Source organism: Lucilia cuprina, chromosome 6 (assembly GCF_022045245.1).
Source record: "Lucilia cuprina isolate Lc7/37 chromosome 6, ASM2204524v1, whole genome shotgun sequence".
Taxonomy (NCBI): Eukaryota; Metazoa; Arthropoda; class Insecta; order Diptera; family Calliphoridae; genus Lucilia; species Lucilia cuprina.
Window position 1 is genome coordinate 21,061,425 of NC_060954.1, and position 25,697 is coordinate 21,087,121.

General features: G+C 28.3%; 3 protein-coding genes across 3 annotated transcripts in view; all 3 read right to left on the reverse strand.

The window, feature by feature from the left end:
• Nucleotides 1-1,257: 1,257 nt before the first annotated feature.
• LOC111677296 (pyrethroid hydrolase Ces2a) lies at nt 1,258-7,958 on the reverse strand. Its single transcript, XM_023438383.2, has 4 exons — nt 7,645-7,958; nt 3,993-4,085; nt 3,732-3,902; nt 1,258-3,663 (listed from the first exon to the last, which is right to left on the reverse strand). The coding sequence occupies exons 1-4, from the start codon at nt 7,756-7,758 to the stop codon at nt 1,930-1,932; spliced, it is 2,112 nt and encodes a 703-aa protein (XP_023294151.1). The 5' UTR covers nt 7,759-7,958; the 3' UTR covers nt 1,258-1,929.
• Nucleotides 7,959-9,970: 2,012 nt separating this feature from the next.
• LOC111677300 (general odorant-binding protein 56d-like) lies at nt 9,971-10,667 on the reverse strand. The gene is made up of 2 exons (XM_023438387.2): nt 10,531-10,667; nt 9,971-10,428 (listed from the first exon to the last, which is right to left on the reverse strand). The coding sequence occupies exons 1-2, from the start codon at nt 10,594-10,596 to the stop codon at nt 10,078-10,080; spliced, it is 417 nt and encodes a 138-aa protein (XP_023294155.2). The 5' UTR covers nt 10,597-10,667; the 3' UTR covers nt 9,971-10,077.
• Nucleotides 10,668-20,024: 9,357 nt separating this feature from the next.
• LOC111677307 (exostosin-1) overlaps nt 20,025-25,697 on the reverse strand; it is a 74,699-nt gene continuing 69,026 nt past the window's right edge. Inside the window, exons 6-10 of the mRNA XM_046953487.1 lie at nt 24,422-24,525; nt 24,204-24,354; nt 23,634-24,128; nt 23,253-23,569; nt 20,025-23,129 (exon numbers count right to left, since the gene is read on the reverse strand). Of these exons, the coding sequence (XP_046809443.1) occupies nt 23,021-23,129; nt 23,253-23,569; nt 23,634-24,128; nt 24,204-24,354; nt 24,422-24,525 (1,176 nt within the window). The 3' untranslated portion in view covers nt 20,025-23,020. The remainder of the gene's footprint in view (nt 23,130-23,252; nt 23,570-23,633; nt 24,129-24,203; nt 24,355-24,421; nt 24,526-25,697) is intronic.

Below are 25,697 nucleotides of genomic sequence, written 5' to 3' on the forward strand. Positions count from 1 at the left end.
CTTCGCGACTGGTGACAATAGGAAAATCGGTCTGTAGAATTAATTCTCTGTCGCGTTCTTCCCTGGTTTCAGTATCGGGATGTCTCTACCCTTTTTCCAGGCATTGGGTATTATTAGGCTGCTCATTGACAGGTTAAAAACCATTGTCAAGTACTCGACTCCCCGTTTGCCAAGGTGTTTCAGCATCAGCATAGATATGCCGTCGGGGCCAATCGCCTTAGATGGTTTGGCTGCATTGCTGGCCTCTGCAACTTTAGAAGAAAATTGTGGTGTCTGCTAACTTAATCGCGACCATGTCATCCTACTTCGTCGGGTTGGAGAGAGACCGAACTGTAGACCACAGCTTACTAACACCTGAGCTTAAGTTACTGTTCTTCAAAGGATCTAACCATTTATTCCTCTTATGCGCTAGGCCAATGTCTTTCTAGTTTTTATACCCACTATCAAAAAAGATAAGGTTTATATTGTTTTTGTCATTCCGTTTGTAACACATCGAAATATTGGTCATAGACCCACAATAGCATTTATATTATGGGTCGTCATTAAATTCTAAGACGATCTGTCTCTCTGTCTGTTGAAAGCACGATAGAGTCCGAATCGAAAGAGCTAGAGGGTTGAAATTTTACATAAATATTTCTTATAGGTAAGGTTTGTTGAAAATGGGCCATATCGGTCCACGTTTTCGGATAGACCCCATACAAGTGGCCCCTCGAAAAGGTGCTTTAACAGTCATAACTTGTTTAAAAATACAAATATAGCAATGAAATTCGACATAAGTAATATTCTTATGATCCAAAATCACAAAAATTTACGAGGATCGGTACATAATTGACCCTACTTCCCATATAAGGTCCCCTTCACAAATGGACTTCAACGCTCATTACTGGCTTAAAAACACTAGTATATAGATGAAATTCGACATAAGTATGTTTCATACGAGTCAAAATCTATCTAAAAAACTTTATGAGGTTCGGTACATGATTGACCCTACTATATATTAGGTCCTCTTCAGGAAATGACTGAAACGCTCATTAATGGCTTAAAATTACGAGTGTAGCGATAGTTGTGGCCTTAAATGGACTTTTCAAATGGTACCCCATATTGAGTATCTTAACGTGAGTTTAACAAAAAAGTTAAACAAAAAATAAATGTTTAATAATATAATTTACATGTTTTGGTACTAGATTTTGAAATGAGGATCCTAATTCTTATTACATATTTCTGAAAATGTCGAAGAGCAAAATGAAATTTCAATAATTTTTCGAAAAATATTCATTTTATTTCTTAATTCATAGATATAAAAATACACATCAGAAATTAAAAATAATTAAAGTAGTCAAAGTTTTAAAAAATGTGGTCTCATATCCCTTATAATAGTTATTTATTCTAATCTTTGGTTTAAAAACTAATACATATAAAAATACATTGAATGTATTTATTTAAAATAGATCGTAATATTAAGACGATTAGATTTGATCATTATTTAATAATGTACAAACATATTTTAATTTACAACTTATCGCATGTCAGTTGATACTGCCAGTTTTTAATACCCACATGATCAGTATATTGCATACCATGGGGAGAGTTCATATTTTGATGAACTACGACGGATTCAGTAATGGTTTTCAATAAATTAGGACTTTTCGCCAAATCCATGAATTCCTTTTCTGATTTATATGTTTTCTTTGAGCTTTTTATAGGCACTTCTGTTATTGCGCGTTCTAGTTGTCTGGGACGATATTTAAAATCTTGTGGCTGAGATGCGGTGGTATGTTGATGATGTTGCTGTTTGTTTGTTAGTTTCGACTGACGACTGTTCCAGTTGTTACTCGCTGTTGAACGTCGGAATTCATTAGCAACTCTAGTATTTGAATTCGTACTGCGGGAACGTTTAAAAATTGTCGACGGCCGCAGAAGCCACTTGTGTCATAAACCACAATCAAATTGGGGCGAAGGAGACAATGGATCACGGCGCAATAAATACACACATAAGCAAAGCAGTGTCAACAGAAGCAGCACAAGACCCAACATTACAAAAAATCCATGCTTAAAACGAGCAGCATCGGCTGAAGCCTCCATGAAAAGTAAATGTTGTGTAATCGCCGTTTCATCGGTGCGTTGGGCATATTCCTTAGATATGGCCTGAGGTAGAAATACTTCCCAAAATCCATATACTCTCATTAAATGAGCAGTGTAAGGAGAATTTCGTACGCGTGTGGTTATTGCTCCACGGTCATTATTTTTAGGCATCTGATAAGAGTTACTGAATTCATTACGATTTGGCCTGGAGTGGGTCGATGATGCACTTTGATCCTTAATTAAAAGTTGTGTGATTTGTTGAACACTTTTTGTGTCTAATAAAAGGGAATCCTCTGTAGCAGGTGACCATATATCTCCTAAATCATATATATATTTGTTTTTATTCGTATACGGAACCCAGCCATCGTAAACTCTGCCCGGTGTAGGATTACCGTTCTTAATAAAATTTATAAAAGGTGTTCTCATTTTTCTATAAAGTTTTTCCTCCTCGATATTCAGTCGACGTCGTGAAATTTGTTGGAATAATGTCGGTCCAAATAGCAGCGGCAAATCGGAGGTATGTGATGATCCACCGAAGAAATTGATTTTTCCACGAATATCCATGGCATTTGTAAAATGATTTATATACGCATATAACTTGTTATTGTTTTGTGAAACTGTGGCGTTGGACAAAACACTGAGTAATGTATAAAATGGAATTTCGTACTTATATTCCGATACAAATCTTTGTAAAGCAGCAAGCAAATGAATCGGATTCTCTTCCAAATTATCGTTAAAATAACGCCAGTTTAGAGCTTCTAAAGCATGATTACTACTACTGTTGTTATTATTCTGACTTTGTCCTGGTAGCACATTTCTTAATAACGTATAATTTATATAAGTTTTCAAAGATGAGTAACTATCGCGAGATAATTCTAGCCAATAATCTTGCATGAAAGCTCCTTCATTCGAGGTAATGCCAATTATTGATGGTGGAAAACTGTTTATAATGGTAGAATTGTACAAAATATCTTTCAAATTGATGTTTAATGTAGGGCCCAATTTATAAGTACCATTGCCATGATCGTAAACACTTTCGAATGCTTTTAACATATCACTCACACTTTTCGATCGAAGACACTGAACTAGTTGTCTGCTGTACTCCTCAAATTGACAGCCTAGTTTTTTTACTATGACCTTAGATGCTTCCTGCACCAAAGCTACCGGTTGAAGAGCATCTTCTATATTTCCGCTAGACATCAGAATCAGCTGGTTAAAGGGAAGAGAAGACGAATATAACATTCCATTGTTTAATAGAGAATGATAGAAAGCACACGGAGCTCCACTGGTTCCGTGTCCTAGTAATGTTATTTGATTTAAATTGCCTCCAAAGTTTTTTATATTTTCTTCGATCCATTTAAGTGCCAAGAACTGATCCTGAAGTCCATAATTTCCACTTAATTCACTATTGCCCGGCACATTTAGCCAACCGAATATATTTGTGCGATATTGCACTGTTATGACAACAAATCCTTCCGCAGCAATATCTAAGCCGGTGATTCTATTTCGAGGCCAATCGTATGACATGTCTTCTCCTGTTAAAATTACAAGTACTGGTAAGTTTCCGTAACGCAGGCCATTCTTAAAACGTAAACAAACAATACATCAATTTATTTATCTTATAAAAATTACTTCAGTTTATTACTAACCTCAGAAACCCAAATATTTAAGTACAAACAGTCCTCATTGGTTTCAGATGGACGTGCTAAAATGTCTTCTGTTGCCGCCTCGTCATATATAGTATTCGAAAGTTGGGGACATATTGGTCTCATAGTCATAGCTACTAGGGTTCGATTCCAGCCCCTGTGTGGTTTTGGTGGCTAAAGAACGTTTAAAATAATATGCAAAGTTTTTTACAATGAAATATACATAGTATGTACATATATAAACAATAAATAAAAACATCTTACAGAAAATCTTAGCTCTTCTATTGGTGGTTCTGCATATGGTACTCCCAGAAAAGCATAGACAGCTGATCGTGCAGAATCTGGAAAAACTTTTAACTAAAAAAAAAGAATTTTTATGACATTCCAGAAGTAATAGTAACAAAATATTTTATTGTAATTTTTAAAAATTTGGACTTTTTAAAATAAGTATATGTTAATACAAGTAAAACAAAAAATCACAAAAACCACAAAATCCCGGAGAAAAGTTTTTGTATCCCTTGGAAATACAATTTTGTATCCAATACGGTTTTGCTAAAAAAAGGAGCGTAAATTAATACCTAATAAAACTTTCATTCAAAATAATTAAATGATATTTCGTTATTTTTATGACCCCTTTAATGAAACATATCATTTTTTCCCAGATGTACACAATATATATTAGTAAGATCGGCTAACAATTGTGGGAGTTATAAGCTTTTAAAGTTCTTACTAATACATAGAAACAAAAGTCACACGTATGTATGCTTGAACTAAGAAACAAACAAAGCAAGAAAAAGATAAAAATTTTAACAAAAGAGCTTATTGATAAAAGAGAGTAGAGTGCATTACATATCTGATGGTGTTTTGTCTTTTTCATTTTACAGTTATAGTTTTTACATACATATTTTAATTATCTGAATTATTAATTTAATTTCGATTAGGGAAGCGAATCTCCATTTGTGTACGCTAGTAAAGAATTAATACGTATTTTCTAAAATATTACAAAACATGCGATTTTCCCGAAATCCGAGTTCAAATCGCAGGTATAGTTAATTTGTAAGAAATATTAATTTAATTTCTTTACGGTTTATTAGCCTTATCAAAATCAAAAATTTTTGACCATAGCTAGAAATAGTTTGCGTTGTCTTATAAAGACAAAAACTAATATCCGAGTAAATATAGATATATTTTAAGAAACAGAATGTCTTTTTTAATATATATCCAAAAATAAGTATTTTTTTCAGATTTCGAATTCATGTGCCTTGAGACACGTTAATGGTCTGGGAAATTTGTAATAACTTTAAAAATTTTCAATAATCTACAAAAATTTTAAAATTATTTTATTTTTCCCAAATTATACTGAGATCAGAATTTTTTAATCGCTGGTAAAGAACTGAGGACCATTCGTAAAATAATATATTTTTATTTTACTCGTGTTCAGTACATTAATACGCATCGATTGAGAGGTATTCCTACATGAAATTGCTAAAAAGGCTGTTCATCGGGACACTCTATGTACATTCAAATTGATTTGAAAATTTTAAAAACCAACCTTACAATTTGAAAAATAAAGTAAATTTTGAAACTAAATACGAACATACATACCCAGAAAAAACCGGGTGATGGGTTGTACTTCCATATCCCCTTACTATTTATGACTATTTACTTGCCGTCTGCATTACTTTGAAGTACTCGAGTAATGACTTTCTTTTAATCTAAAATAGAAGTACTATATTTTCGGCTTTGTCATTTTGTTTGCACATTTTATTAAATTGCGTTTTAAGAATTATGTTTTATAAAAAAGAAAACAATATTAAGTTTGTGTCTGAAAACCATTATTTGACGCACAATAAAATAGATAAGCAGATAGTGCAGTGAGTAGAACACTTAACTAACAAACCGAAGTCCCTGTTTCGTATTCTCACTGGCTCCTTTTTATTATTAAAAACAAAACAACTTTGTAAGCAAAATATACTTATTTAACTCCCTATTTGTAAGCGACATCGCCGTGTTAAAATAACGAGTTAAAATGCAAAATAGAAGTAGTGAAAAGAGGTTTTATTTTATTAGCATTTTAACTCATTAGTTTTCAATGTAAGTATTTACTGGGTACATATGTATGTAATAAACTTTAAACACGTCACATGTTTTGATGGTAGTTATATACCAAAAAATATGTATATAAAATTCAACACAGCCTAATAATAATTCGTGTTGAAAATGCCCAATGATTATAAAAATTCATATTAAAGAACATAAACGTAAATTATTGTTTTACACGCTCCGATCAACAAATTTATTCGTAATTCAAAAAATATGTTTTATTAAAAATTTATTGTTGTAAAAAAATTTTAATTTTTTTACATTAAAAACGAATCACCAACAAACTATATCTTATTGGTTACCCTTAAAATTTTGATATATATCCCTACAAACAATTGGAAGATATCTTCCATAGAAGAAAATCATCTAAGCAATATTTTTTTAATATCATATTTTATTATTTTAAGGAAAATTTCGAAACAAACAAAAAACAAAAATAATTATTTTATAAAGTAGTTTTTATCATTAAAATGTTGCTTTATTATTAACCTGACGAATTATCACCTACGCAAGTAATTTATAATATCAATATAAATTTAGTCAGAAGATATATTTGCAATAAGAAAACTTTATTTCAAAATTAATATTTTTATAATAAACGGGAAATTTTTATAACGTTCAAATAATTTGCCACAATTATACAATGAATTCCCACGCTATTCGCCAAGCAAGTAAGAGAGAAGCGGCAAACACTATGTCAACAATTTTTCAGATAAATTCAAGTCCAAGAAAACTCTTTCATACGGAACAAAGATCAGACGAAGAAACTCCATATATCGACAATGAATATGAAAACGTAAGTACTTCGTCATATTTTTACGAAACCGATGATGACATAAGCGAAGCCACATCGGTAAAATCAAATTTAGACAAATATGAATGTATTAAAGAAAGACTTAGCAGTTGGTCAATACGCAACTTCGTATCAAATAAAGCTATGAACGAGCTTTTAGATATACTTAGAAGTATAGATGTTCCCCTTCCAAAAGATGTAAGAACTCTTAAGCAAACACCAAAAGATGCCGAAACTATTCAAATAGATGGAGGAACGTATATACATTATGGACTTGAGGATGCTTTAACAGATTTTATTTCAATAAGTGGACATGGTGTAGAAAATACAGAATTAGATTTTAATATCGATGGATTACCCATATCAAAAAGTATGGCTTAGAAGTTTCGCCTCTGACGCACAAACTCTCCCGAAGGCTGTATCTTCCGCAATACGAATATGATTGTTGCCGCAATAAATTTTTTCTTCTAAGCAATACGAATTCGTATCGTTTTCGTATCTGCTTGCTTGTAGGGATGTATATTTTCCTACATACATAAATATAAATTTTCGTTATATTTTACAGTATTGAAAATAAAGGTATAATAATTTTGAATATATTATTTTTCCTTTTGAAATCTTAACCTTATGTTTAAGAACCATGATTAATTAACATTCACTGTTTAACTGATTCAGCAGAATCGCTATGTATGAATTGTCGAAAGAATTGAGCTGAAATCGAATCTAGAATTTCTCACCGTTTTTGGATTTATTTAAGAGAGATATTATAGACATCTTTATTTATACAATTTTTATGTCATAATACTTTTACTATCTGTCGATTTTGAAATAAAGTATTAACGTCTGTTGAACCTTTTTTTGAGATATTTCAGCCTAAAACTTAAAAATAAAATTTTTAATTGAAAAATCTAATGTGATAAAAAATACGTATTCAGATATGTTAAATATTTCGGTTTCGGCATTTTTCTAAATTTCGTTGATCTTTGTTTATCAATCATCAATTAGGCAATTCTTATTTACCCCAACTAATGTTCCTTGTTTTAAATTAATGTGAGTTTGTTGTGCCCGCGAAGTAAAGATTAATCCGAGTAAAATTAATTTATTTAAGATTGAAAAGTAACATTTCGTATCCATCGTTGCTTTTATTGCATTTAAATGTGTAAATCAATTTAATTTCATATTGTTTTAATTTTCAAATGTCCGTTATGGTTTGATATGTTTTTCTTTAAATAATTAAAGTTCACTTTAATCTAATATTTATGCTTATATAATTTTATTTTTATTTATATTTCCCACAATTTGATGTTGATGCTATGACAACTTTTCAAAAACTAAAGATCGAACGAAATAGTGGACATTGTTTCAAAAATAACAAACATAATCACAAACTCCCCACATGTAATTTTACTGAATAGTTTTAAAAATTCTACCCCACTTGTTTTCATTAAAAAATTATATGTTTATACATACATGCATATGTATGTAGTATGTACATATGGACAAAAGATTGAATAAAAAAGTCATTCATCCATCATAATTATATGAAAAATCTAGTTCAGCTCCCTCTCATTTACATCATGAATTAGTGTCGATTATTTTATTGATTTAAATTCAACACTACCACGACGTTTGTAATTTTTACCTTTGAAAAATTTCAATCCTGTGATTTTATTCTAGCGTTATGTTATGATTATGTTCTCACATATTTGTACTAGAGTAACTCTCACTTTTTTCAGGTTTAGAAATGGTGAAAAGGCATTGGTAACAAATTTTCCCAGTTTCGGCAAACATTGTGAATACAGATAAATTATCTTGAAAATCTAGCAATCGTTCCAAAAATTTTTATATCTCTCATATACATCCATATTAATCAAAAAATTCGCTAATACCTCCCTTCAGAACTATGCTATGGACATATAGAAAATATTAGTTTCGTTTAATAATTTGTTTCCTTATCGGTTCATAGACTATAACTCCCATATAACGTCCACTTCCGTAATTTCACATTACCTTACATATAGAGACCATTTAGTTTAGATGTGGTGAAAGTAAATTTGTATAATCATAATTTACTATAGAAACCTAAATCACTATACATATTAGGTAAAAATGTAGGTATTAGGTTTATTTTCCTTTACAAGTACACCTGATTTTTTGAGTTATGTGAGTTAATATCGAAAATTTATCAAAAAGCAAGCAAATATGAACTTCAGATTCTGAAGCGTAACGCGTCAAATAGTCAACGAACCTATGACACTCACACTGTTATATTAACAGTAAGAGCAATCGCATAACGCTGTACATTAGGGTGGATCATTCTTTACTAGAATTTATTATATTGTTAAATTATATACATAATAATCTATATATTTGCCAATTACAATACAATTCAAATTATTTTCTAATAGCCAGTTTATCAATTCCGATTCAAATTTCATTTCGGAAGAGCTGTACGTAATTTAGTTTGAATTGCCTACGAATTTCACTTTTCCCCCCGTGGATTCGCACCTGTCTCTAATTTTTAATTATTTATCAAAATCAGCTGTATGTTTCTAGCTGTGTCATGAATACGAGCTGAACATAGAATAACTTAATTTACCCAGCATAGTGGCGATTTCATGAGTATCGGTAGTTTTGACACTCTTTCCCAAATATAACCTTGCAGAAAATCAGCCTTTTGTTAATAAATTGTTTAAATATTATGAAATTTAAATATATTGGACAAAAAGTACTCTTTAACAGATAATTATTCAATATTTGAAATTCCTAAGACCTAATTCCATATATAAAACCACCTTCCGAAATTAAGTTAAAATTTACAACAGATGTTACGTGATTATTGCTTCAAGCAAAAATGTTTTTTGACCTACCCTAATACACAAACATACATAATATGTAAATATGTATTTATTTTGTACATAAAAAACAGTGGACTAATGTAGGAAAAGTATTTGTTGCTGTTATGATTCTTTCATGCGTAGTTCCTATTACTGATACATTGCCATAGAGGTGGTGGTGAAAATTGTTAAAAAAAGTGAGAATGCAGTGTTAACTCAAAGATATTTTGAAACAAATAATCAATTTATACAAAGTTTGTGATTAAATAATTTTAATGACTTCAAATTAAAAAAAATACTTCAGCTGGCTCGATTATATATAGTCCAAATTCACAGCAGAAAAGTATGTTAATAGGTAAGTAGTTACAACTGAAAGCCTGTTGCCGTGTATTTAAGTTGTTTCCTCATTTAGCCAATGTCCTACCTCAACATGGGTTTAATTACAATTAATGTTCCATGTTGGTAACAATTCAGGACCCCCACCCAAAAAAAAAAACTTTAATATATACAATTTTTTGCGTTAATTTGCCAATTACTTATTCATGTATCACAATTTTTCTTTTGGTAATTTCTAAAATCATTTCACATGCATTAGTTTTTGTCACTAAATAGTTATTTAAATAAGTGCTGCATTTGTTTTGAAATAACACTTATACAGCTCAAATGCTGTTTCACAGTTATCGGCTCCCTTTATATCATTACATTGGGCCATGGCAGCACTGACTTTATCAGCTCCAAAGATACCTCCTAATTTAGCTGATATTACTGCATTCTGGACTTGACCATTGACTAAAAGACCAGCTTTTTCTAGGAAACAGTTAGTAAAGCATTTGGCATTTTGATCTACATTCGAGAATTGACCGGTTTTTAAGGCTTGTATAACATTTTTATCTACAGAATTTTCCTGGGAACACACAGCAGCGTATTCAAGTATACGTTGTTTTTGTTCTTCTGGAATTTGTACAGGCTGAGGAAAAAACAAAACATAAAATGTTATATTCAAAATTGTTTTTTACACAGTATCTGACTTATTTCAAGTTGTAAATAATTAAATAAATATTATATTTACACTTTGGGCATTTACTACACCGGCGGCAGCAACTGCTAAAACTGCAATGACGACTAAAAATTTCATTGTTTAAAAATGCAATTGTTTGTTCTTCACAAGTTTATGGGTAATAAAATACTGTTTTTGATATTTCTAGATAAAGCTATTTATACTGAATTTATTGTTTTAAAATGAGTTTTTTAATATATTTTTTTTATTAATTAATTTCAATGTCTTCATTTAAAACTGGTTTTAACTAAAATTTGCTAAGTTAATAATGTCTTAAACAAAAGGTTGATATCAAATTGCTTAATTGCAATTTTGGCTAGATTCACAAAGTGTAAAAGTAAAAAAAACTGTAAAAAATCTATTTACATATCCATAAACTATAATGTTGATATAAAACCACAATAAATATATGAACTTTTGATAGCTCTATTAAATGTTAAGAGTTGGTATTTGAATTATTAAAGATCTTTGAAGAGCTCAATTGATAATGTTTTTACTCACGAAAGGATTTGCTGGATTGACTAGAATACAAGTTTGGTTTTTTTAAGAAGTAAAACTACTTTTCAAGTAGTTTATAAATTGTCTATTAAAATATAATTTAAAAGCGGGGAAAAATATTTATCGAAATCAAATTTATTTTGATTACTGAATCTGTAAAATTATAAACAATTGAAAATTAATTCAAATCATTTTATTATCACGTAAAACAAGACATGCACAAGATAATCTGTGTGAGGTGTGTATGTCTTAAGTTGTTTTGTTGTACCAGCATACTACATACATAATGGTTATTTTAAACAACATAACATACAATGGTTATTTAACAAATAACAATATAACATATAATGGTTATTTAAATGAAATTTTTATGGTTGTAAATATATTATATTATTTACAACAATTTTTTTTCATTATCATTAATAAATTATATTTCCGAGAATAAAACAAAAAATAAAACTAATTTAAATAACAGTTATGTATATGTTTTCGATAGAAAAATATATATTGTTACAGTGACCATAGAATAGTTGTAGTAACGATGTCGAATCATGTTATTTTTCTGCGTGTAAATGAATGTTTTTTATGATGTGTCTTAGACCTGGTTCACACTAGGATACTTTTTTTGGGAAACAGAACATAATTTTCATTGTATTTGAGCTTTTCAATATTATAACATAATTAAAACTTTATATTAAAAACTATTTTTTTTCTCCCTACTTAATGTACATAAAACACTTTTTAGGACATATTTTTGATTTCCTGATAATAAGCAAACAATGAGGTATGTTTAGAAAGACATGTCAGACCACATGAATTCGCTTATAAACATCGGTATATACATATTTAGCAGAATTCTTATGTTAACCTTCCTAGGCGTCTTATTGGTGTAAAGTTTTGTTTTAGAACTCTGAACGTAGTGGACCGATTTTCCCGATTTTTAATAATACAATAACAACTATTTTGAATCATATTCGTTAATTTTCTACTGATTCACATATACAGAAAGTCAAAAATAATTTTTTAAGGAAATTATGTCGGTTTGTTCTTAGATAATTTTTTTTTCACACAAGGAATGATGATTTAATGTACCTATTACTACTGATCATGTCTAGGTAATAATAAATAAAATTTTTTACTCTTATTGATCAAGATGAATTCGAATTTACATTTAAAATCTACCTAGTTACTTATTATAATTTGTGTATAAAAGAAATGCAAATGAATACAAATTATGCAATATTTTGGAAACGATTAACAATTTACAATATTAATTTTATTATATAAATAATTAACTAATAGTTAACCAGTTCCACAAATATAATCGTGAAACCTAATTTAAATTAATTTAATGTCAAGTGATATTAATTAATTAAATTTGTCTGGACGTGAGACAAAAATAAGAATAAATTAGCATATTTTAAAGAACTAGTGATCGATAAACATACATATGTAGGTATATGTAGTATGTTTGTGTTATTTAAAATTCGGCACAATTAATTAATATGTTTGAGCAATTTAAAGTTAATATATAGGGGAAACAAATTTGTTATAGTCTCGACATCAGTTTTACTAATACTGATTTAAGCTTTACTTAACCCTTCAGTGTCCACTATGATAATTATACTCATATACGGTCTATAGAATTGAATTCATAAAGAAAATTCAGATTTAAAGAAATTAAATTTTACATGTTAAAATCATAAAATATTGATATTATTAGATTATAGAGCAAATTAGGAAAAATAACATGCGAATTTTCTATACTTTATTTTAACAAATTATCGCATTATAAAAATATGTATAATCTTTATATAAAAATAATTGATTTACATAAAAAACTTTAATCAAGGTCTTTTTTGGACTCAATACACAGGGCAACCAAGCCATTAAATGAAATAAGTTACATTAAACATCAACTTGTAGATGACAATGAAAAATAACGTTCTTGCATAAAATGTATTAAAAAAGTTCTTTCATAATTACTTTATCAATTTACTAATCAGATTTTCATTTTAATGTTTTTTAAATTTAGAAATTAAAAAAAAACAGTCCAGTTATAGATTAGGAAAAATGCTACCTGCAAAAAAATTCATCAAAACTTCTCGAAATATTTTTTGAAAAGATTGAAAAAAACTCTTAAAATATTTGTGTTAATAAATAATAATAAAAAAGTGGGCGTATCGAACTCAATACTCCTAAGATATAGGCAGTTATTGGTGAAAATGTTGTGATGTGACAAAGTTTTTTTTAATCTAGCGCCTGTTATTAATCAGTTTCACAGCTCGTATGCGGACATACGAAGGTTAAAAAATTAAATGTATGATCGACTATTTTTATTATTCCGTTTTAGGGTTAACGCTATAACCCCCTTATTGTTTGTTTTATTTTTAAGTTGGCCCCTTAACAGTATGATATCACAAAGGAGGGATTATTTGGCCTTAAAATATTCATAATCTCCATTAACATTTACGGCTTTCGCTTAAAAGAGCCTCGTCCAAGAACTGACAATCCGACCTAGGGATATAGGGATATAGGAAACTGGAACTTCGGAACTCCGCTCCTGAGTTTACTGGTCTTCACCAAAATCTTAAACGAATTTTGTTTGGTACTCTAAGAATGCCTATGGTTAATGCATGAAACTATGCGACGCCACACATTAAATCAATGCGAGAGTGAAACGCAAAACTCTCGAAGAAGGACGGCCTGATTACCCTTAAACGATAATGGCAATGACGCACGTAGGTCTTTATCCGCCCAGAGCTGAATTACGAATGACCTTTACTGTTTTCTGCAGTTAATTTGACATACGAAGAACAAACACTTGTTATTAATTTTTTGATTTTGTTAACCATATTATTTAGATACATTTTTTTACCCGCCATTAAAAAAGATGTCATGTCTGCCCTTCCGTCTGTCTGTCTTTTGAAAGTACGATAGAGTCCGAATGGAAAGAGCTAGAGGGTTGAAATTTCACATAAATATTTCTTATAGGCAAGGATCGTTTGGTATTGAAAATAGGCATTATCGGTCCACGTTTAAGGATAGCCCCCATACAAGTGTCCCCTCGAAAAGCAGCTTTAACAGTCAAAACTTGTTTAAAAATAAATTCGACATAAGTAAGTTTTTTATGATCCAAAATCACTATGCAACATTTCATGAGGATCGGTCCATAATTGACCCTACCCCCCATATAAGGTCCCCTTTAGAAAATGACTTTAACGCTCTTTAATGCCTTAAAAATACTAATATATACATGAAATTAGACATAAGTTTCATTCAAGTCAAAATCTATCTAAACAAATTTATGAAGATCGGTCCATGATTGACCCTACCCCCCATGTAAAGTCCCCTTCAGAAAATGACTGCAATGCTCACTAATGTCTTAAAAATGCGAGTGTAGCGATGAAATTCGACATAAATAAATTTAATACGAACTAAATTCTGTTCACCAAATGGAGACCCATAATTGACCCTACCCCCTATATAAGGTTCCCTTAAGAAAATTTCTTTAACGCTTGTGTCGAATTTCATCTATATAAGTTTCATTCGAGTCACACGAGGTTCGATGGTGGGTATATAGGATTCGTCATAGCCGAATATAACACTCTATCTGTGTTTTCCAATATTTGGGGAAATGTTAAACAAATTTGTTGTTAATTTTGAACTGTTTAATTGTTATGGCATTATAAAATTAAAAATTTCCTATTCAAGTGATGCTTAAAAAATTCTTATTTTATTATGAGTAAAGAAAACCAATTATATCCACTCACATTTTTCACATAATTAATATTAAGAATATGGCCTATAAAATTCCATAATTTTGTAATCATCCAACATTTAATTGTCAAGATATTTTAAATGAAAATTAAATTCCTTATTTAAGTTATTCGCTGTATATATGTATATATGTAATTAAAGGAAAATTATATTGTAAAAATTACAAACAGAATGTCAAACTTATATGTATACCTAATCGACGAATGTGAATGATAACAAATCTTAACAAAATGAAATTTTCTGTCTTGCCTGAAAAATTCTGTCTTGCCTGTTCATTGGCTGTTAATATAAAGGTTAATTGACTTTAAACTTGACTGCTAGATTGTAAAATATAATTAAATCATTTTGTTTGTTTAATTATTGTAGAATTATTACAGATTTTTACAACATTTTTTTATAATAGAATTTTACAATTGCAACTGTTGACCTTCAAGACAAATTAAACTGCTGATGAGAAAAAAATCATTTTTGTATTTTTTGCATTTTTTTAGTTAATCAATATTTTTTATTGTTTTTATTGTGTATTATCATTATTAATATTATAATTAATATATTTTATATTATGGTTATTGTTTAAAACATATTTATTTTCTTACAAATTTAAACTAATTACATACTTTACATTTTAAATACAAGCACATGTACAATACATTTAACATTGTACATACATACGTAAACACCTCTTATATCACAACATTTATATAATTTTTAACATAATTTTAAATCATAATTATTATTAACAATTCGATTAGAAACAGTTTATAAATTATAACCTCAATTTTAACAAAGTGAATCTAAATATAAAACCTGTTAAGGCGATAAAGCGTTTCACACTTTTAAAGTTGCAAGTGACACACCAAACGCGGAAAAATAAGGATCGATTCAAAAATTAATTTTTTATAGATGACGCGTTGCAAGCATCAACTTGTTTGGCAGATGTTCACAACGCGTTAGATGGGTTTTAAATACATTCACTTTGATAGTTTTTAATTGGTTTAAAAAATCCTTACTTTACTTTATAAACACAACGGTTTAAATGCAATAAAAATAAGGAAATTGGTGTAAGAAAACAAGTAAGTATGTATTCTTGTATGCTTTTGATAATTTTAGATAATATTAGAAAATTTTTTTTTGAAAGTTCTCACTTTTTTCCTGATGATATGTATTAAGTTTATTGTTTCATGGTTAATTAATAAACTACATATTTAAAAAAAAAAACGAGACCAATTACCAATATTGTTATAACTTTTGTTAGAATTAAATAAACGTTTTATTTATATCCAAATAATTTAATAATAATTATTATTAATTCAGAATAGTAATTGTAATCTAAATAAATTTTAAACGAAATTTAAAACCAATTTTATTTGTGAGGGGTTTTCTTATTCAATAAACATTTATCAATGGTATATAAAACAAATTTTGTATGAATTTATGTTTATTATCATTCGACTTCCCATTCGAATAGAAATAAAAAAAAAAACAAGTATGAATGTATAGTCGCACATTGCCGACAGTATGATTCCTTACACCAGTCAGTATGTTAAAATAATGGATAATTAAAACAAAATAAAGCATTTAATATGTTTTTTAACCTTATTGTGTAATATTTTTAAGTATTGTTGGCAAGAAAAGAGATTTTCTAAAAGTGGAAGAGATTTTGGTAGAAGAATTTACGTCTACTTCAAAGTTATTTATGTAGATTTTAATCGTTTTATTAGAAATTATAAGTGAATTTTGACCTTCAAGACCCGATCACTAAAATCGGTTGTGGGTGTGGTTGTAGGGGGGCTAGGCGAAATAATGGACCGATTTCATTTCATCATTTTCAATAGCGTCCTTCCTTGAAACAAGAAAAGAATAATTGCCAAATTCCATCAAAAAATCTTGAAAATTGCGACCTGTAGCGTGCGCACAAAGTTTACATGGACACACAGACAGACGGACATATTTTATATTTATGGAAAATACTATAAAGGTTCTAGAAATCAATAAGGAGACAATTTTGGTGTATTCGTGATTGAAAATATGACAAAATTGTTAATCAATTTTTAAAATATACTTTGTCTATAAATTTAGATGTATTACGCAGTTCCCCGTGAAATTATACGCTTTTGCATGCTTTGTGTATAGCAGAGGGAACTTCTAGAGAGTTTAGTTCAGAATATACCTGATATTGTTCAAGATGAAACCTGTATCTAGCTTTTTAATTATCAGTCACAGTACAGTGCTTCTACTGCGCTCTTTGTGATCCTAACTAACTGTATTGTAATGCCAATTTCTAATAAAGCTGTAGATTATATCGTAGTTGTATATACTGGCGGCACTTTGTTTTCATATTCTGATATCAATATATCTGGCAAATATTATAACCCAAAATTCATTTTGTGTGCACTTTGTTCGGTCTAAAATTTTCCACAAATATTCCTTATAGGAAAAATTCGTTTGGTATCGGTTTTGTTGAATATCAATCCACTATTTCGTATAGTCCCATAAAACTCAAAAATTGTAATGAAATTTTGCACAAGTTAGTTTTTTGTACCAATATGTGCATTATTCAGTTAAGTATGGAGGATATGGGCCTAAGATTTATTCTATACAGATCATCTCTGAAAATTACGTTATCGCTCATAAATAACTTAAAAATGACTTTGGCCCTAACCCTCATATATGAATCCCTTTAGAAAACGGTTTTAACGATCATTATTAACTTTAAATCATCATTATAACAATAAAATTCCAAATAAGCAATTTTTATATAAACTTAAATCTTCCAACTTCATTTTATTTGGATTGGTGAATAATTGATCCATTGAGTAAAAACATATTATATAGAAACTAAAATAATCTTACTTAATTCATTTATATCTCAAGATTTTGTGTGTGTTTGGCAAATTTAAAAAAACTGCAACTTGGATCTTCCTTTAAGAAAAACAGTATCACTTCCAAGGTATTTATTTTTGTAGCATAGTGTTATTAAACATTCAGAGACATGTTTTTCGAAACGACTTTTTGGATTATGCCACTCATGTAATAAACGATATGTCAGGACAGTAAGACGGTGTTGTCATAAAGTGGGAAACGGTGTACAGCAGCAATTTGTGTGTTTGTATTATTTACATTAAAACTGCATTTACAGTTAGCAACAAAATGAGATATAAGCTGTTAAATAGTTTGTAATTGTAATCACAAATTTATTTTCTTTACGCGATTGAAGCTAATTTTATGTATTGGAAATTACGAAATCACTAGAATCATGAAGATGATAACTAATGGTTTGATCCCTTTTTAGTTCAGCAAGGCCATGCTTTTTTCATTTCACAAATTATTATTTGCTGGTTGTAATTTTGAAATGATCAGGTTTTTATTAATATAAGAAGTATTTATTTTGGTTGCAATCGCGGTAGAGAGAGCTTTAAATGGAGACCTGAGTCTACTTTGACGTCTTTATAAGTCCGTTTCAAGTTAATCTATACAAACTTTGATCGAATAAATTTATTATATAAATATTTTTGTCTAAAGTTCATTCAGAAGTCTGATAATCCGTAAGCACATTAGAATACAAAAAGTTTCCTTCCTAGAATTCGATGTTCTCTTTGGGACGACCAGTTTCATAATCGGCCAAAGATTGTCGACTCAGCAAAAGCTGTATTAAACGGAGGAAATAATGTCCAGCCACAGCAAATATGTTACAACAAAAAAAAGGTTTAAATTTGTACACTGAAAAAAATACATGCCTAATATATACGAAAAATGTCGTACATTGTACGAAGCGTTCGTTGTTTCGCATCACGAAATTCTTTCGTAATATATAAGAAATTGAACGAAATATTTTAGTATATTGCAAAATTAATTTATATAAATTGAAAAAAGGGAATTTTGAATAAATATGGTAAAATTTACGAAATATTAATTTATTCAAACATTTTTGTTCATTTTAAAATAAATTTTCTAATTTTATTCAAAATTATTCTCCACACGAATTTTTAATTTTTTTATGAAAATAATTCGAGAATAATATTATACTTTTTCATAATTTTTTTTAAAAATGTTGTAGTTTTATTTAATCATAATATAATTAATCATAATATAATTAATTTCGCTAAAATTTAAGAAAAAAATATTACGAAAGGTTTTTGTACTTTCGTAAAAATAGAAAAGAGTTTTATTAAATAATATTTCGTATTATACACGAAATTTTTGTAAATATTACGAAAATAGAAGTTACGATTTTTTTTTTTCGTAAAGTTGAGCATGGTTTATTATTAGTGTACACTGAAAATAATCCATGTCTAATATACACGAAAAATGTTGTACATTGTACGAAATGCTTCGTGGTTTCGCACCACGAAATTCTTTCGTAATATATACGAAATTGTACGAAATATTTTAGTAAAATGCAAAATAATTTTATATAATTTTAGAAAAAAATTTTTTCATTTTACGATTTTTTTGTAAAACAAATATTTTAGTTCTTTTAAAACAATTATTGTAAATTTAGGAAAAGATTGCGAATTAAAAAAAAAACATTTTTTTTTTTATGTTTTTAAAAAAACATAAAAATTAGCTGCCTATTTTCCTGTAATTTAAAAATTACGTTTATTTTAACTCCCTTAAAATTACGAAAATAACAAAAAAAAAAAAAAAAATCGTAACAAAATAATTTTTTTGTAAAATCAAAAATAATTCTTGTATATTACTAAATAATCTTGTTACGAAAAAAATTCGTTACTTTCGTTAAATATTACATGCTTCAAAGAAACTATTTTTGTAAAAGAAAACAAAGTTTCTTAATTTATACGAAAAAAGATATTACGACAGGTTTTCGTACTTTCGTAAAATTAGATAAGGGGTTGATTAAAAAATATTTCGTATTATACACGAAATTTTCTTATATATTACGAAAAAAGTAGTTACGAATTTTTTTTTTCGTAAAGTTATGCATGCATTATTTTCAGTGTATGTAAAATTTTTTAAATTTTGAATCGAAATATAAAGTTACTCTCCTTACATGCTTCGGAGTACTTTCAACTATGAAAAGCTGCTAAATATTAAGAAAATATTCCAATTTGAAATTTTTTCTTAAAGATTTTTTAAATGTTACTAAATTGTTAAAATCACTGAAAACGTTAAAAAAACATTTGAAACTACATAAATGTTTATTCAGACCAGTGGTTTCATATTTACAAAACAAATAAAAATAAAACCACAAAATAATCGTGTAAAAGTATTAATAAAACAAAACAATGAAATTATTTATTTAAAAAATGTCCGCAGACATGTTCTTTGTTTATGTATTTTCCAAAAAAAAAGTCTACATACGACATACATTAAACATGTTGTATAAATCAAATAATAATTAAATAATTAAATTTACACATGTACAGGAAGTTTTACGGTAAAATTATTAACTATGTATATATGTATGTATAAACTTTAATATGTACGCGTAAGTGTTGTTGATTGCTTTTTTTTGTTTATATTGTTTTCTTTTTTTATTATTATTTTATTATATTAGGAAAATCTGCTTTTAAAGCATTAAATGGCAACTCAGACTGCATATTTATTACATTTATACATTTTTATGTATAGATAATTAGTGTATTGTGTTTTTAGAAAAATAAAAAAAATTGCATACATTTGTTTATAATTGTAAAATATGTATTTATAAGCCCTGTTTGTATTTAGGCAGAATACAAAATGTTAAAAATTATTGTTTTATTCTTAACAATGTCTAACGTTTTGATTTTGGTTGCAATACAACAAAACAGGGTGCAGGAATATATCACTAATTCCATGATACATTGCCCAAGAATTTACCATAAAAGTAATAAAAATTATAACATTTAAATATAAAAGTCTGCTTATGCTTTTGTTTTTTCTTATATTCGTAATATTATAATAGCACATTGTATATAATCTTATGTAACAATATTTTTTTTATAAAATAAAATTATACATTTATTTCTTACTATTTTTTAAGTAAATATATTTACAATAGAGACTAACAAATAAAAAAATCATACATACACAGATCCAAACATATGTAGACATAATAAAGCATTACATAAATGTTCCAGGTATTTAACTTAATGGAAAAGGGTGCAAATAGTATTACAGTAAACATATTTTATTATTAAATTTTTGGTACATAATATTAAAATTTTCATTTTGTAATTTATTATGGAATAAGTTCAAGGAATTTCATAACTTATTTGGAAAAGAAAACATAATTTTAAGCACATAATTGAAAGTATCTTACAACTTCCTTTAAATTGTTCTACGAATATATTTGAGAATGAGTAATTAAAGGATATATGTATATATACAGGTTAAGTATAAGAAACTTAAATTTTTGTTATACTAAATAATTTCTAAATTATTTGCACTTTAACTAGTTGAAAAAGAACTTTATATATAGTTGATAAGACAAGATTTTAAAGACCCTTTGAGAATTGAGTTGGGTGTGAAAAAAACACAAAATTTATCTAGAATTTGTAATGAGTCTAATCTCATCATCATCTGTCATCAAAGCACAAACTGTTCAGAAATTAAAATTTCTTTAAAATTTCTTTTTCATCAGCCGATTCAGAAAGTGTTCTAAGACATACATAAGTCCAGAAATTAATTTATTTTTTGCTTTTAAAATGATCTGAAATTCAGATAGTAAATAATGTTAAATATTTTCTCCGTTTATATGTTAATTTCGTGCAAAAATGAGATGAATTATAAAGAAAAGGACACATTATTTTCCAATTGAGCTAACTTTACTAGTTGTGAAGAATAAGTTTTGGATTTTATTGTTTTGTTTTATATATTTATAAACATATTTATCTTTTAAGATGGTGGACCAAAAAAAAATAAGTAAACCTTGTTGCAAAACAACAAAAAAAACTATGAAAATTTTACTGATGATGATGACATTTAACTAAAGTTGTATACAGCTTGCACAATACACACGGGAAAATTTTATTAAAAACAGTTGAAGAAAATATTTAGTTGTTGTTATTGTTGCTGTTTATGAAATATTTATGTTTTGCTTCGATTTATTGTGACATTTTAAATTATGGTTAAATTTTAAACAAATTATATTAAGGTTTATTTTTAGCGTATATTTTAGCGCAGGTTTTTGAGTTGCGGATCAAATGCCAATTAATAATCAGTTTAGTTTATCCAAAAGTAAATTTAATCCTCTTTATTGATTTTGATTACAAGTTTGAACACAACAGCTGAAAATGTCTCTACTTCTTAGCAATACAATGAATTTTTTTATAAAAATAATATCAATTAAATATTTTAAGAAAATTTTAATGTTTACTACTTAGTTAAAATAGGCTTAAACACGAAACATAGAACGTAAATTTTCTTCATTTGAAAAATCCGCACTTAGTTTCATAAAAAATGTATTTATCTTTTTCCATTAATTCACCTTACGTACATTTTTTTGTAAATAAATGTTTGTATTTAAAGCAATTTCGGCAAGTGTATCTAAGGTGGTGGGAAGGTATGAGAAGTTTAAAAATTTTTATAGAAAGGATAAAGTTTATTTTATTTTTTGTTTGAACATTCTAGTGTGTGTGTATGTATGGCTCTGTGTATATTTGATTGTGTCATTTGTGGACCTTGTGTTCTTATGTGTATATGTACATACAAATAACAATAATACGAATAATGGGAAACTGATGACAGAAGGTGTGTATGTAGTATAGAGTATTGCATATGTTGTTTTTGTTAAATAAATTATCAATTGTATCATTTTAATATTTGTTTTCTATCTGCATTTTCATATACATATTTATGTTTGTATGGGTGTTGTTGTTTATTATTTATAATAATTTATTTATTTGTTTGTTTTAATTCTTTTAAGATATGGCATTTAATAATGAATCTCTTCTTAAGCGTTTTTTTTTGTCTTTAATTTCTCTATAATTATTTGTTGCATGTTTTTAGGGGTTTCCTCTTAATATTTACTACGGCACCTTTATTTCATTATGACGCGCTTTGCTTAATTATATATTGTTATAATTTATTTTATATTTATATTGTTTATCATTTGTGTTTTAATTTTGTTGGTTTGTTATTGTTTTATGCTTAGAAAACTAATAAAATATTTAATATTTTAACTAACATTATTTAATAAACTTATTATTACTCAATTATTTAACGTATCTTGGATTTGGATATTATTTATATAGAAGATTTATAGACTATTATTTATGGAACGCTAGCTGCCGACCAATTCGATTTGTCGATATTTTTTACGCAAATTTGATACAGGATCGCGATATAAAATGGGATCTAAACGCATGTTGGAACGTACAAGTGGCATATAGCTGAAAAATAGAAACAAACACAATTTGATTTGGTTTTTAATGTTAACTTATTAAATTTACAAAAGAAAGCAAAATAATAATAATAATAATATATTGTTACATTTTATGAAAATCACAACTCACCCGAAAACGGCTGCAAATGTATTTAAACAACTTTGACGTTGTATAAAATGATCAGGGTCATTCCAGGGAGAACGACCAGTCTCACGATCCTTATAACCTTTGCGCTGTGTTACTTTAATAGGTGCCTTTCGTGTAACATGCGATACAAGAAAGTTCATTAGGATGTCTTCGCAATTGGAAGATTGCTGCACAGTCTTCAGAAGTAATAGCGACAACCAATTGGTGTATAAATAATTGTAGTAGTGATGATAAAAAGCTGCGCCAGTCAAAACAATGGAATAGTAATTCGTCCATTTTGATGTGTAACCCCAAGCATTCTATAATAAACGAATATTTAATTTGACAATAAAATCGATTCATTCTAAAACAAAACTTTCAAACCTTGGAATCATCCCAGAAATGAGCACGAGCAGGATACCCTACAATGCGATCGGGAAAATCACGCCACACTGTATAGGCAAAATCCAATTCATCCGTATTTAATATGGCATCTTCATCCAGTGAAAGTACGGCATCAGTTTGTATTTCGTCATAAGGATAAAATCGTTGGGATATGCTGGGACGTTCAGTGGTCGTTTCAGCGTCGTTGTCGTTTGGCGTATCGCCATCAGGTGAATTCTGTGCATTATTATTATTATTTTTATTAACATTATTGTTATTATTATTATTGTGCTGGGAAGCTGAACGACCATTTAAGGCACCATCGTTTCCTACTTTAACTGCATCTCCTCTAGCAGCAGAAACAGCAGCAGCTGCTACAACCGGTTTTGTTTGATATGAGCTGCCAAGTGATATCACATGGAATGGTATATGGTAAGTTGGAGGCCAACGTTTTTTTGATGGAATCGGGCGGTCAGCCGCCCATAAAACAATAATCTATAAGGAGAAACACACAATTGAATAAACTTTCCAAATAAATTTTAATATTATTACATATTAAATTAAACTTACTCTATCTACAAATTGACTCTTTGTTATCGTTTTGACTAGTTTATAAAGTGCATTGTTAGGACCTAAGGGCGCACCTATTTGAACATATATCACGGCTGTATAATTGTCTCTTGTTCTCAAATTCATATCATCCAATAAGAAGGGCATAAATCTGAAATAAACACAAAAATAATAAAAAGTAAAGTTTGGATAAAAAACGATGAAAAAGATTTTTATACCTTGAACTATCACCAAATGTTGGAAGCGTTAGCAAAGCACCTGGTGCTGTATTCCAAACAATACTATTTCGCTCTGGGTAATCCGGCAAACGTTCTCGTATAATCTAAAATCGTTTAAAAATCAATTATATTTATTTATTTACTATTTAAGCATTAAATAATTTAAAACAATGGAATTATTATTTCATCAAACAGTTGTGTAGTTTGTTATATAAATCCCTGCAAAAACTTTCATGACAAAGTAAGAGGTTTAAATGCTAATACGATTAATATTTTAATTCAATTATAGGCAACTTCTATGTAATCTAAACGATAGGAAGTTATGTAAAGTATGTTATTAGCTCAGTAAGTACAACTGAAAGTTTGCTGGGTTGTTTTGTATTATCGAAATTAATAACAATATAATAAAGCTATGGAAAAGTATTGTTGTACTTTATCCAAGCTTGATAAAATCGTTTAATAAGATTAAAACCTATCATTTAATTAAAGCCTATAATTGTAATTTAAAATTTATAATACCTTTGTATAATTTGTTGAGTTATTTTCAAACATTTAAATTATGTGTTGTATTTTATTTTATTTTATTTTAAAGGAATACTAAGTAATTGGTGCCATGAAAAAAGTGAAAAACTAAAAGTATGTAGTACAATGTAATAGTGTTTGGTAAGTATTTGCAAAGTTAGAAACATATATGTAAATCTAACCTTAAAGTGGACAGAAAAAAATATATTGCCATCTTATTTGAATATATATTGTGCCTTCTATGTCTTTAATAAAAGGATTAACAAAAAACTTTTTGATCTTTGTTGTAAGCATTATAGGTTCCCGTTAAAATAATATCTAGATTGGAATAAGTTCGACGGAAACATATAGACAAATCTGTATTGACAACCATATTGTATATACTATTTTTAAATAGGTTTAATCAAGGCAGTAGACGGATAAAAGCTTTTAAGTCAGAACACCACGCGACCTTATTACACAATAATCCTAATGCCAAAACAAAACGCTGCAAAAACATCCGATCGAAATTAATATCGATACAAATTGATATGGATTTCAGAAAATAAAAGTATTCGGAGAAATTAAATTACAAACTAATGCGAATTTGTATCCTCGTCTTTGGCTGCTTTATAAAGAAAATTAATGAGTGAACCATTAATTAAAAAAAAAGGTTTAGATAAAAAGGAATATCGAGAATATTATCGAGTTTGTTAAAAGTACGGGAAGAATTCTAATTCTAATGTTTTTTACACATAGACAGAATGGTTACGAG